General features: G+C 40.6%; 1 protein-coding gene across 1 annotated transcript in view; it reads right to left on the bottom strand.

The window, feature by feature from the left end:
- Window positions 1-220: 220 nt before the first annotated feature.
- Window positions 221-14287, bottom strand: part of MYL3 (myosin light chain 3) — a 36891-nt gene continuing 22824 nt past the window's right edge. The window contains exons 3-7 of the mRNA XM_086741686.1: window positions 9552-9701; window positions 8235-8408; window positions 6279-6356; window positions 4763-4798; window positions 221-993 (exon numbers count right to left, since the gene is read on the bottom strand). Of these exons, the coding sequence (XP_086597812.1) occupies window positions 4770-4798; window positions 6279-6356; window positions 8235-8408; window positions 9552-9701 (431 nt within the window). The 3' untranslated portion in view covers window positions 221-993; window positions 4763-4769. The remainder of the gene's footprint in view (window positions 994-4762; window positions 4799-6278; window positions 6357-8234; window positions 8409-9551; window positions 9702-14287) is intronic.

The following is a 14287-nucleotide window of genomic DNA, read 5'->3' as shown; positions in this document are numbered from 1 at the left end:
TTAAAATTATTATTCCCCAGAAAATGAGCCAACTTAATCTACACGCTTTTTCATGGTTCTCATATCTCCTTTGCCTTTACTGAGGTTTTTCCCAATAGTATTTATTTCCCATTTCCCCTTCCCTCACATAGACATAGAAACAATAATGAAACCTGGGGACAAAGAATCCCAAGTTTTAGTGTGAAAAGCTACAGGACCAAAATGTGCATACGAGAAAAACTTCCAGTTTGCCCTGGGAAAGGCATTTTATTTGTTTCATAGGTCAGATGGTTGGAATGGGAAGTAATCCTTGTGGAGAAGGGATGCATTTCGGCAAACATCGTATACACTTCTGCTTTGATGTGGTTTTTTTCCTTTACATTTTCTGTGTTAAAGGTGGTATCTTCCAACACGGAGAAACATGTGAACAATGTTCAACAAACGCCATGCTGATTGCTGGGCATCCTACTTTTACTATTTTTCTCTAAAGATTAAGAGTATTCCTTGCATACGTGAGATTTATACAGTTGGTTTAGATTCTTTTCTCTCATACTCTCTTACAGTTATTCTTGTACAATTGCATCTTGTACAATTGCAATAAACACAAAGAGAAAAGTCCAGTTTATTTGGAGGGAAGAGGGGAGGGGAGGGAAGGATATGGGTAAATGACAAATACATTTTTGTATTGATTTAGCCATGAAAAAAAATTACTCCCTGTTTCTCCCCTCTCCCTTAACAATTTTGTATCAGAAAAAAAATGACAATGCCCAGGTATTCATAATTCAGATTCCAGTTTCTTCAGTTTCCTGAGTGTACTAAATCTCCACAGAGGCCACCCTCTTCCCATGAAGAAACAAGACAAAACAAACAAACAAACAAAAAAATTATCCAAATAACTTTAGGGACAGCACATTTTGTAGCTCTCTAATGGGAATCTGGGCTGCAAAATGAGAAGATATTCCATTACATCGAAATCCAAGGCCAGGATCTGGGGTTCTTGGCGCCTATCTTGTCCTAAAAATAAAGTTATTTTTAAGCATTAGAGGAAGAAAGAAGAAACAAACAAAGCCACCAGGAATCAGCCTCAGTCATTCTCATGCATCTATACTCAGCTTATTGGCAGCAAAGCCTGCAACTGAGCATCCCTGCTCTTGCAAAGATGCCAACCAACATCAGAGAGCAAGCACACAACGTGATAAAACATCCTTAGCCAGTCTCAACCCCGCAATCTTACACCCAACGTGCAAATGATGGGCGAAACATGGGAAGCAGTGACAGGAAGAGGGAATATAACCATGTCAGACGTGAAGCCAGGGTAAAGACTTAGCTTTCCAGAAAAACAGTCCAGTTCCTGAACCACTACACAGTTTCTGCTACTTCTGTTATTCCTCTATAATCTGTAGTCAGTCTCCCACCAGCAACATTTGAGCACAAGGATTTCTCTTAGCTAATGTCTAGATTTGCCCAGAATTCAGTTCTGAAACCATAAGCATACGATGCAATTTGAGAGCCCCAAGGCGTTCAGAATGTCCCCATACAGATGGCAAATATAATATAGGGTCCATGGGAGATTTGTCCTTCTCAGCACTGGCAGCTGAACGTACTGCATCTATGTCTCTTCTTCAGATGAGGTGGATCACTGTTCATACTCCATCTAATTGCACTCCTTTAGGTCGGGAAGCAGAGATACTCCACTTTCATACAGGCACCTACTTGTAGGCATCTTAATCTGATGGGAGCTGAGGAAGACTATGTCACCTGGTAAATACTGATGGAATATTCTAGGATAGTCACATCATTTCAAGCCACAGGGCTCAATTCACTTCCCCACACCTTAGCACCTAGAGCCACCTGAGATGTCCTAGAGTACTCTGCCTAGCTGCCAGCTGCCAGAAGGCACAAGTCTGCCATGGGCTCTGCATCTCATCTGTGAGGCCATGAATATCTGAGACAACTGGAACACAGAATCATAGAATCACAGAATGGTTAGAGTTGGAAAGGACCGTTAAAGGCCATCCAGTCCAACCCCCCTGCAAGAAGCAGGGACATCTCCAACCACATCAGGTTGCTCAGAGCCCCGGCCAACCTAGCCTTGAATGTTTTCAAGGATGGGGCATCCACCACCTCTCTGGGCAACCTGGGCCAGTATTCCACCACTCTCAGTGTAAAAATTTTTTTCCTGATGTCTAGTTAAAATCTACCTCCTTCTCTTTTAAAACTATTATCCTTTGTCCTTTCACAACAGGCCCTGCTGAAGAGTTTCAACACAAAGAATCTACATGTGGGACACCAAGCTGAGTGTCTACGTACACAATATGGACTGTCCCTCCAGCTGTACTGCTCTACTACTTGGGCTTATATGTTTAAATTTAAATAGGGTGGTTTTCTAACACAAGGTCTATGTTACAGAAGTAGGTATCTGAACAATTCAGACAACTTCCCAAAGATGTTCTTTCCCAGCATTTTGGGCTGCTTGATCAGCTCCCATGAATGCATACGCACACAAGAGATACGCCATGAGATAAACTTGACTTTGCTCATCACACATTCCAACGCAAGCAGGGGGAGAGTTGTGTGCATTGCCTTCACAGGAGGGTCCACTGCACGTATCCCACAGCCCAGCTCCATACTACAGTGGTCCCTGGGCCACAAGTAAGATACAGTGCTTTCTACCTGTGTGAGAAAGTTTAATGTCTCCTGCTGACCATGTTTTTCCCACTGAATAGTGTAAGGAGTAGATATATAGCCAATTTGGGAGTGTTTTCTACAGCAATGTCTACTGTGAGAGAAGAATAGTTGGCTACAGTCCTGCAGAGCACTTTACATGGGTGAGGGGGCTGAAAAAAATAGTGGAAGAATCACTACTTGAAGATATAATTAGTTCCGCTGCGTTATAAATGATACAAAACACTTGGGGACAAGCCAGCAGAGAGGCTATACATAAGAAAAGTCAATACAGAGTAGTCACAATAACTATGCTCAGAAAATAAAGAAAGGGAAAGGTAACAACACGGTTCAGTACTTATGTTGAGGTACAGCTCTAGCTTTCCTCCAGCATATGGGAATGGCCAAGAAAAGTGAGGCACTACTTTATTTTTGCACTCAGATCCAGATTCCCACTGAGTTCAAATCCCTTTTTCTTTTTTATTTGTTTGTTATATGCTCTGTGGCAATGGGCCATCACCCTTTCAAAGGTAAAGACTGCATTTATCTTTCTCTAAACATGCCAACAGCAACAAAGCAGTGAGTGGAAGATGCCATCCCTGAATGGCTGCCATCATGGCTCATTGGCAAAACCTTTCCAAACATTTCCAAATCCTCTCACTAGTCCCTGTGCTGCAGCTCCCAGCCCTGTGCCAGCTTTGCCGTTTACCACTGCTCACTTGTCTTCTTCAGTAGCTGACATTGCTTTAGTCGGCTGGAAAGACTTTTGGCATCAGAATGGGAATTTCCCATGGCAGTGGGTTTAGGATGGGATTAAGGATTGAAAGCATCTCTAAACAACACGTACGGATCATGCTAGCTGTGGAATTACCCACTGTGGCTGTGGGCCAGTCCAAATCTTTGGAATCAAAAACTGTGAGCCAATGTTGGAAAACTGAGTGCATGTTCAGAGAAGATAAACACCTTTAAGAAAGAAAACTGGACCATAATAAGAAAAAAAAAAATTCTTTTTTAGCCAGTTTACATTTTCTTCAGTTATATCTTGGAACAAAATTCCCAAAGACCTGGATGTGACTCCTACTTGATTCTCTCCCTAGGGTGCCTGTGAACACAATCAAAAGTCACCGCACAGTAGACAGGTCTCATTGGGCTGGGATAATGTCAGCTCCAAAAGCAAAACAAAGCCAGGTCTGGTCAGGACAGAGCAGAAAAACAAACCAAAGCAGAAGAAAAAAAAACAACAATCAAACAAAGCCCAAAACAAGCAGAGCAAATCTGAAGCAAGCCTCTGCTTTTCCCAGTCTATCCGATCAGAGAGTTAACCAAACCAGATGGATTTGGTTAACTCTCAGGTCAGACCTTTCCCAAGAGCTGAACAGAAATAAATAATGGTGAATACCAGTTGAAAACAGTGGGCACCTTTTCCAGGAATACAAAAATATACGATGACCAGGAAATACCGGAAATGAAGTTCAGCTCATTTGCAATGGCGAGACAGAGGTACCCTTAATGGTACTGTGGTTTGGAGAACACTGCTGAATAAAGCCAGAAGATGTGCTGAACAAAGCTCATGTTTCCAGCTCATGCCCTGGAAAACCAACCCAGTTTCCAGGGCATGTTGGGACCCAGATTTATGGAAGGCAAATAATTCACTTCCAAGTGTAGGTTCAGCGACATAGGCATGCAATTCTCCTTCTTATCTAATTTTCTTTGTGTTTTTTGCCGACTCTTTCTCTAGTCAGCTCAGTTCTATCTTTTCATCTTTTTAAGAGAAATCTAGGAGCAGAGACTTCTAAGCGGACATGAAAAATGTGCTTCCTTTGAAGCTTCCAGCCAATAAAAAGGAACAAGCACTTGCTCTTTGGAAATCAAATTCTTTTAGATGTTAGACTTCTAAAATAAAGGCATCCAGATTTACCAGACAATTGCAGAAAGGTCATTGATTTTCTGGGCACTTGGTAAGATGAAGATAATATTTTACTCATTCTTGTTCTACTTTCTTGTACAGCAGGCTGAAAATATTCCCCCTCTTTGATTAGTTAATTACACATTCTTCAAGTCTATCTGAGATGCCAGAACTAAAATAATAGAATATGCAAGGAGGACAGAAAAGACTCACCTGATGTTCAATTAGCCATGATATGTTTCACAAAAGCTGGAAACAAGAAAAAGAGAAGGGTTATTTATCAAGTCCCTTTCATTGAACTCAGTAATGTCTTGACTATCTCAGTTTGGTTGTTATTTAAATTCATTCTTCTTGCTTCCTTTGGTGCAATGAAGACCACACTGCTTTCTAAAAAGGATTCTACATATCAGGTGTTAAATGCTTTGTAAGTCCTCAAGATAATATGTAAGTGCAGTCTAGCCAGCAGTCTATGAAGCCAGTGGCAATGAGCACACATCAGTTAATCCATAGCTTGCTTAATGCCTTACCCCTGGCTGCTATATGGAACCGGCTTTCCAAAACATACAGCCATGAGAAACTCTGGGTCCTCATCTCAGAAGGTTTTCCAAGACTTCAGCACACTTGTACTAAGTCAGGGGACACTGAAGGTTTCTCTGGAGTGACCCCCCCTAATCTACAGAAGGTCAGCAAGTCAAGTATGGCGACTATATCTCTCCAGTGAACTCAGGTTTACGAACAAAAAAAAGATACTTCAAAGTCAAATTAATTCAATTTTTTGAAAAAGTTTTGGGTTACATTTTTCTCCATTTAAAAAAGCATTCATTATATATAATTTGAAATTCAAAGGAAAAGGAAAAATCCATTTTACAATAAGGAAATATTTTTTCCTTTCCAATAATTCCCCCATGCTGTGAATTTCTCTGAATTCAGCATACGTTCATGAGTCATTTGGGTTGGCTAAATCTACAGATTTCTACTGACAAACTACTTGTAATAAATGTTTCCCTGAGCTCAGATCACTGGTATTTGTAAACAGAAGGAGACCACCAACCCAAATATTCATAAAAGGTTCAGCGAATGTGACAGACCAGCTAAACCACCAAGATGATACAATGATCAGTCACCAGTGGAGTTTAAGAAGGACTGGACTGTGTACAAAAGCATGTGTTCATGATCTTTACTAGAATACTGTGGTTTTATTAAACAGCTTGAAGCACGTAGGCTTACAAGATCCAGGAGACAACCATGACCCATGTACTCATGACCAAATCCTTTTATTCTGTCTTTCTACAATAGCAATGAAATAAAATCGAAGGTCTCTGGAAGGTCTTGTAGGATTCTTAGGACAGAAAAGAGGATGTTAAGGATAATATATTTTTGCTGAAATTTTGACGGAAATCTTAAGTGATTTTCTGTAAAGAAGTCTCAAAAGGGATGTACTCCTTGTGGGAGCAGGTAGAAAAAATATTTTTTAGAAGAGGTAAACAAAATAATATACAGTCCCATCACCTGAAAGGGCCATGGCCATTCAGCTAGGGAAAATACAAGTCAGCTTCAACAGATAGGGTATATCAGGTGAATTATAGAATCTGAATTGCTCTAAAATTTTGAAAAGCACATATTCTGATATTTGGGAATCAGATCCTCCACAGGTTTGAACTTTCTCAGGATAATTGTACAAAACCTTCAAGTACACGACCACTGCTCAGACAGGATTGGTCATACCTACCTTCATAGTTGATACAGCCATTGGCGTCTTCCTGACCAGTCATGAGCTTATCAACTTCCTCTTCAGTCAATCTCTCACCTAGGCGGAAAATAAAATGCTTGTTCAGCACCTGGGCCCTTTTTTAAGAATTTACGAAGTACAATTCAAAGAACCAAAGAACACAGAAGAGTGTGAGAGAGAAGATAGGGAGTTTTTCTTTTTGGTTTAATTTGTGGTGCTGACTGCTAGGAAAGCTACTTTTGTACTTGCAAACTGACAAAATTTGATCTGAAAACCAAAAAGACAGAATAAATACAGAAACCCACATGATATCATGTTCACATACTCATTCTTCTAAGAATAAGCTTTCTCTAAGTGCCAAATCTTGAAAGCTTTAGTCACTTTTTAACCAAGTCCTCACTAAGCTATCTCTTAGTAGAGTTACCATCTAATCTGCCTCTGAGTTTGAGATTCAGGAAGATTCCAAGCTCAAACTTAGGTGTGGATCAGTGGTCCATGCCATTTAATCTAATTATTTAAACATTAGATGGCTGTTTGCCTGTAAGGCTTCATTCCGGTTTAAGAGAGCTCTATCCAGTCCATCCCCTTATTTTGATGTTGGGCATTGATTTTAGGATGAGATCAAATGACTTCTAGAAAAGTAAATGAGAAATTTCAGGGTGATTTCACTTGCAGTTACAGAAATTAAAATAAAGCAAAATAGAATGCATTGAGTTTGCCCTGCTACTCATGTTGTTCCACTTATTCATCACTGAGTTCTGGCACAAAGGAACAAGTCCTCAGCTGATGTGAACCTGTGAAAATTCAACCAATTTTTAAAAAATTGAACATAAAAACTTTCTAATTCACAGAATATTTGGCCATATCTAGAATATGAACAGTATTTAGAGAACTGTTAATTCTTAAGATTGAAATACTTCCTGTTGGTGGTTGAACATCAAACATTGACACATTGTTCTGTGTTACTAGAAGTAGAAGGGTAGGTACAAAAATATTCCTTGTTGTTCTGTGAAACTCACAAAACTGCCTAGAGTGGTTTCTTTGTCCCGGGTAAGGTTAGATAGATCATCAGTCTTGACCCTGTGAGGTTTTTTGTCATCACTGAATTTGATCCCTAAACCGATCCCATAGCATCAGTGATAAAAAGCAAAACAGCATTGCTTTCTTTTTTTTATTCCCTGTATCATTAACAGAGATGGATATGTCATGGAATGAAAACCCCTGGGCGTAAAAGGGTTGACTTTTTCAATTGATATCACAAGTCGAAATCCATCATTTGAATCCTTTCATCTAAATCAAATCTCTCTTGTAAAAGCTTATCCTTTTTGAAAATAGGGGACAAAGACTAATAGAAACGGCTGATCTTGAGAAATGCTCACTGGATTCAGATGACATGTCAGTGCTTTCTAATCCAAATTGGAAACCCATCATTAAGTCACAGCCAAATTGTCTGTCCTGCACTCACTCTGTTGTCATCACTCTCTGTGAAAAATTGAGCTTCCCAAGTCAAAATTTGAGAGGACAGAGAAATATTGATCCCTACTTTAAAAACATGAGCTTTCCATTTCAGAGACACTTCTGTTAAACAGATGACTGATAAAAAGTGCTATATCTTAAAACTTTTATTGAAGGTGCAGAAAAATTGAGAAAAATATTGAAGGAATAGATAGGGTTTCCAACATTTGGATAACTTTATGATGATCGAAATACAATATTCATTGGAGAAATAACAGGCTAGAGCAAAGAAGAAAGGAAGAAAGGAGGGAAAAAAAGATAAGTAGAGAGCTGTAGATCACTGATTTTTAGCTTCATTATTTTTTTTGTCTTTATAACTGAGGACAATGTGATGGATGGAGTCTTGCTCAGATACTTTCTCCATAGAAGTTACCCATAATGACAGCAGCTGTATGGGAAAGAGCTTGGTGATGAAACTGCATGAGGAAAGGTCCACCTTACCCAGTGTAGCCAAAACGTGGCGGAGTTCAGCCGCCATCACCGTTCCATTTCCCTCCTTGTCAAACACACGTAGACCCTCCACAAAGTCCTCATAGGTGCCTGTGTCTTTTGTCTTGGAAATATGCTGGAGCATGGGCAGGAAGGTCTCAAAGTCAATCATCTTGGAGTTCATTTCTACAAATACACAGATGGAAATTAAAGTTTTGGTGTGTTCTGGGAGCTTTGAGTACTAATCACGGGGCATCCACCATGAGTAGGTGGTAAGGATAGAAGAACTGTGGCAAAAAAAAAGCCAGCTAAAGGGAAGAAGAGAGTGCAGAAATATCGTAAGTACAGAGGGAAGAAAGTATAGAGTGGAAAAGAGGTCTGGCAAAGAAAGCAAGCAGAGATTTTAGTAGATAGACAGATAGATGGATAGATAGATATGTCCTAGTATCTGACATAAGCAAACATCAAGGAAAGAAAATGCTGTTAGACTTTCATGCAACATAAAAGAATGAAACTAAGCAGCAGACAACAAGAGAAGCTTGTTCCCAATATGAAATAAGATTTACTTTGCAGCCCTGTAATGCAGAGATGTTTAAAACCATACTAGGAGAGGAGCTTCAGAGCAAATAGGCAAGACCAGGGCTGTGTAGCCCATTTTCCTCATTATTTGCCTTTCAAGAGCATCTTAGGGCATTATGGTCCCACATGACTCCTTGTCCCACCTGCCACTATGTCATTGCCATATCCTGACATATCACAGCTGCTGAGTGAGGGTCTAATTGGCAGTTCCACCTCAGTGGAGGGAAAAATCAGAGGAGGAATCTAGAAAATGCCTGAATGCAGATATAGTCTGAGAGAGATTTCATTTGATCTGAACAGATATCCACTGTATGGTGAATGTTGAAGGGAGATATCACTGACATCATTACAGACCCTCCAACACAGACTTTTGTAGGACAAAATGTGTCCTCACGTTCAGTCTATCCCTTTGTTTCTTTGGATGTCTTCAAATAATGCCTTCATTTTTAGTAAATACAAGTGAATGCCTGCCATCAAAGTAATTTTAAAAGGGAAAAACTTGTAATTATAAAACACAATGACACACAGGGCCATTAAATTAATTCATTCTCCTAAATTTCAGGCAATTATATTGACTGCAAGATCTTTTTCTTTCCTCATTTACTTTTCTGCTAGTAATTTACAAAGGCTGTTCCATATCCTTTGCTATTTCACAATTATTCTTTCCATTAGAAAATGGAGACCTCATCTGCTTCACAAATAGTTATTGGAGTGAACTTTTTCAAAACAAACATAGAGGAGGACACCAACCTTCTGGTTTCGGTCTGCCAAGCACTTTCATGACCTCAGCCTGGGTTGGATTCTGCCCCAAAGCTCTCAAGACGTCTCCACATTGTGCATATGTGATTTTCATCTCAGATTTAGGAGTGCGGTCGAAGAGTGAGAACGCTTCCTTAAATTCTGAAAGACAAAAAAGTAAAAAGAAATGTATGCCATCCTCCCTCAGATAAAGGTAAAACAGGCCTAAACATTCCACCTAACTAACTCTGTCTGACCCTTTTATTTTGCCTTTTGGGAACAAGTTTGATGACTTTTGTTGTTGTTGTTATCTGCAATGTTTGTGTTCCTCCTCCCTTGCATTTTCCGGTTCAATCAGGGAATGGGATCAGAGAGGTCAAATACTCTTCTCATGGTATTTCCTTCTCAGCTAATAACGGGACGTGCAGAAAACCTTATAGAAACCATTGTCCTTGAGAGCTTTCCACCTCATCGAGAGCAGTCAGGATTTCACAGAATTCAATAGCAGTTCTGCTCGTTAGCTAACTGGATATTGCATTCAGCATTACACAGCTCACGGAGATAAAGGAGCACCTCTATGAGCAGGTAACGAGATATGGCATGATAACCTACTGGACAAATCATACAACACACAGTCTATTAGTGGGGGAGGGTGAAGGCTCATGGAAAACCTTATAATTGATCAGTTGTTCTATTTAACAGGGTCAAGGAGCAGATCTAGAAGAATCCTTTGATTTTCCTCTTTTTCCAGCACCCAATCCAATTGCATGTGGAGAAGTCAGATATCAGTTGATACGCCATCAACTGCCCATGTCAGGCCAGATCTCATGTGTGGAGATGCAATCATTCCCTCAGTGGTTTCACGTCTGTCTGCTTTCCCCCATGCGCCCATGCAGAGCCCCTCCCTTGTGAACACACTCTCACATCTTCTCTTTACTTCTAGCCGAAGAGGGAGTCCCTTACCACTGCGAGAACCAATATCTTGACAAGAGCGTTCCCATGGGAGAGGGTCCCTGTTCTACCACTAATAAATGGAGTCAGTGCAGGATCCCAGGAGAGACTTCTCCAGACCCTAGGTATTCAGGTTCCCCTCTCCCTACTGGAGTTGCAGACACATTGTAGAGACAGAGGAACATCTCAGGGCACGAACAACAGGAACAGGCTGTTATCCTTTACTGAACACACTGAATAGTGCATGGTCTATGAGTGATCACAAATATCCCTTCGGCATAAAAGCTGTGAATCCTTGAATCTGCCCCTTGTCCTGCTGTTATTCTTCTGTATATGTTTCCCTTTCCAAACACAGTGAGGCTACCTTTTTTTCCCTACATCCTGACTCATTCAACCATTCAGTCATAAGCTCTGCATGCCAGATTTTCTCCATCTTTCCCTTCTCAATCCCTTCTCCTCCTCATTATTCCTCTTCCCTCTTTTTTCTTTCTTCTTCTTTGCGTATTTCCCTCTCTCCTTCCTTCTTCCAGTGTTGCTGGGTTTGTCTCTCCTCCTTTTCATTCCACTTATATCTTATTTCCTTCCTCATCCAAGACTTTCAAACAGTGATGTATTTTCTTATTTTGGACTAATTAATGTTTCCCTTATTTTCTTATTTGCATTTATCTCTTTGCTCTGTCTTTATTTCTGTCTCTACCTCTCTCTCCCGGATCTTTGTGTCCTCTATCACCAGCCAGAGCCTATGTCCGTTGGCAGCCCTCGCTCCAGTAGAGGGCAATAGTGTTTTTTTATGGGTTCCCTGCTGGCAGTGGAAGGGGGCCAGAGCCCCACTCCCAGCTCTGTCCTTTCCTGGGCGTCTCGGCAGCTGAGAAACACACGTACCTCCCCGAGCTACTCATCCACTTGCTGCCTACCTGCTCCCTGAGATCAACCACCTCAGTACCCTTCAGGCCACCTTCTAAAAGTTCTCAATTCATCATAGTTACTGACATGTTCTCTCAGATCACATTTCTCTCTCTGTGTCTTTTTTTTTTTTTTTAAATTTAAAATCAGATCTAACTGCCTCTCACCAGAGCATTGGCCTGTGGGTTTGGAAACCCCATTTTGTCAATATACAGAAGCAGCCTATTTTTGCTTTTTTAATTTGCATTTGCATTTGCATTTGCTGGCTTAATGCAAGTTTCCATCAAAGCAAGGAAACCAACGTGGCTATGGCCTCCTTTGTTGTCCTACTAGCCATCAAACCACTGGCAGAAGCAGTGTATATTTTCATATGCCTAATTGCTACCTATCTTCTAGTCTTGAATAGCCCATATTCTTCTCTTTTCAGCAATTTAGAGGCCTGAAGAGGCCAGAAATCCAGCTTCATAAATACACATTGCCATAACCAATGAATTTCACTTGCAGTTGAGGCAGAAGGACATGCAAAGATGGGTGTGTTACACATGGCTTCACCCACAGACCATTCTTCTCCTGAGAGTAACTTTTTAGGGGCTAAAATAGTAATGAATAGGGAGGTAAGTAATGAGTAATAATAATAGTAATGAGTAGGGAGGTAAGCCTGACAAAGCAAAGTCTTTTCCTTAGCAAGAGGAAGAGGTTCAAAGTATCCTAGAGGACAGAGCTGGAAAAGACCTTGAGGTACTGTGTTGTCTGTTTCTCCTCTGTCACCTCAATTCAGAATCAGCTGCTAGAAAACCAGTCGGGGTCAACGGTGATAGACTGATGGCCAGTAATATCTAACACATAGGATGAACTTCCTATTGATCTAGTTGCAGCTGACAAATGGGAAAGCATCTAGTCATACTGGGACACCTAGGTCCTCATCTGGTCAACAGAGAGAGAGAGCTGTTCATTATACATCAGAGGTCTATTTAAAAAAAAAACAACATATATAAAGGCATGAGAGGTGACCTTGACCTCCTGATGACTTCCTGAAAGAGGAAATTTGACAAAATAACAGTGCAGCGCAGAGCTGAAAATTAACCTAGAACAAAACAAGTGCAACTGAAATCCAGAAGAAGGGGAGAGCTGTCAATCTTGGAAATTTGAGAGAATGAGAAGGAAAAAAACAAACCCAAAAGACATATTAATCTAGAGTTCATGAGAGTCACAACTCTCAAGTCATATCAACAGCCAGCATAATAGCTATAAATTACGGCAAGTGGTGCTTGCTTTTTAACCTGTGTTTTTAACACAAAACAAAATGGTCTCAAGCACTGGAATACTGATTGTCCACTTTCTCCAACTGATGGCACATTTCTTGGCAAGTTTTTTACATTTGCAAAATAGTACAGAGGACAGAGCATGCTAGGGACATTCCAGAGACAACTGTGAACCGTGCTGCAGATATAATTCTGCATCTGAAGCATCTAAGCTCTACCTAGGAGTAAATATCTATCTAACAACTATCAATCTGTTTGCCTACTCATCTATGAACCTAAGAACCTTCTAAACATCAGATGAAGGAAAGGGAAAAAAAAAAAAAAAGAACCAGAAGAGGCCAAGAGGAAAGGAGTTGAAGAGCTGACTGATGAGCAGCGATCAGTCCCCAGGTGATGTTCAGGCCATTAGGCACTCCTTCCAGCAACTCATGGCAGAACCTAGGAGCCAACTGTGGAATTAACCTTGAGGGGGTTTAGTGTTTCTCCCCCATGCTAGCACACAGTATAATTCTCTTATGCTCTTGTAGCTGACCCAGAGGTCTCACACAGATGATGTTATCTGCTTCCTGCCCCATGGCTTTCCCTTCGATATTTCAAGGACATTCTATTTCACAAGTCCTGCATTCCCAGCTTTTCTCTGTGTATGCAGTGAAGGTTTTCTGAATATGTCTTATCTTTTCCCATTCTCTAACATAGTCTTTAGAGCTGTTTCTTCTAAGGGACAAGAAAACAAGACATAGAAACTAGGTGGGTCCTATCCAATCCCCAGAACATTAGCTGATGAATGATCCAGCTGTTGTGTGCTGCTGGAGTAGTTCAGAGGTTTGTGGCTCAGAGTTGTGCCTCTCCTATGGTTGTCCCCAATCTTTGGGACTGGAAAAGGGACAGGTTCCCAGAAGTTAGCAGTTGCCTCCAATTGTGAGTTACTTTTGACCTGTTGTTAGAAAATAGAAACTAAAGCGATCGAGGGGGGCTTGAAAACCTCAAGGTAGTGTTGGAAGTCTGTGGCAAAGCCTCAATCTCTAAGTTATTATGACATTTGGTTCTAGTTAAGAAAATCCTCCTTTCTTTATCTCTCCTCTCTGAATCAGCCTGATAGGATAGCCTGTGATTTTATTTTCTCTTCTGTTCCAATTAGCCCATTTTCTGATGCCATTTTTCATAGGTTCTACCAAGTTCTGCCAAGTGTTTAAAGGCTAAAGCAAAATTCTGCCAGATGTTTGACTGCATCTATCTGTTATCCCTTTATATAAAAAGCAGGGTGGTAGTTGAACAAAAAGGGGACAGCTGCAGCGGTAGTGTTCCCAGAACTTCATGCATGAGGTTTCAGTATCAGTTTCTTGGGCTGGGACAAGGGGTTCAGAAACTAATGCTGATGTTTTTCTTTGGAAGGAAAAAAAAATGCCACTGTTGTCATTATTTGCTGGTTTCTGGAGAGCTGTCACAAAACTGTAACACATTAAATTCTGACTGAACACAGGGAAAAGCACTCTAAAGCAGAGTTTTGAGACTTTCTCTCGAAAGGATTGATATTTTGTTAGTGGGTTTTCTTAAAGAAAGAGTATATATTTGGACTGAGGTTTTGGCAGTGTGTCGGTTTTTTTTCTTTTTTTTTTTGGTTTTGCCTCATTG

Source organism: Chlamydotis macqueenii, chromosome 2, assembly GCF_036417535.1.
Source record: "Chlamydotis macqueenii isolate bChlMac1 chromosome 2, bChlMac1.mat, whole genome shotgun sequence".
In the NCBI taxonomy this organism is placed as follows: Eukaryota; Metazoa; Chordata; class Aves; order Otidiformes; family Otididae; genus Chlamydotis; species Chlamydotis macqueenii.
This window is presented reverse-complemented; position numbering and strand designations above follow the sequence as displayed.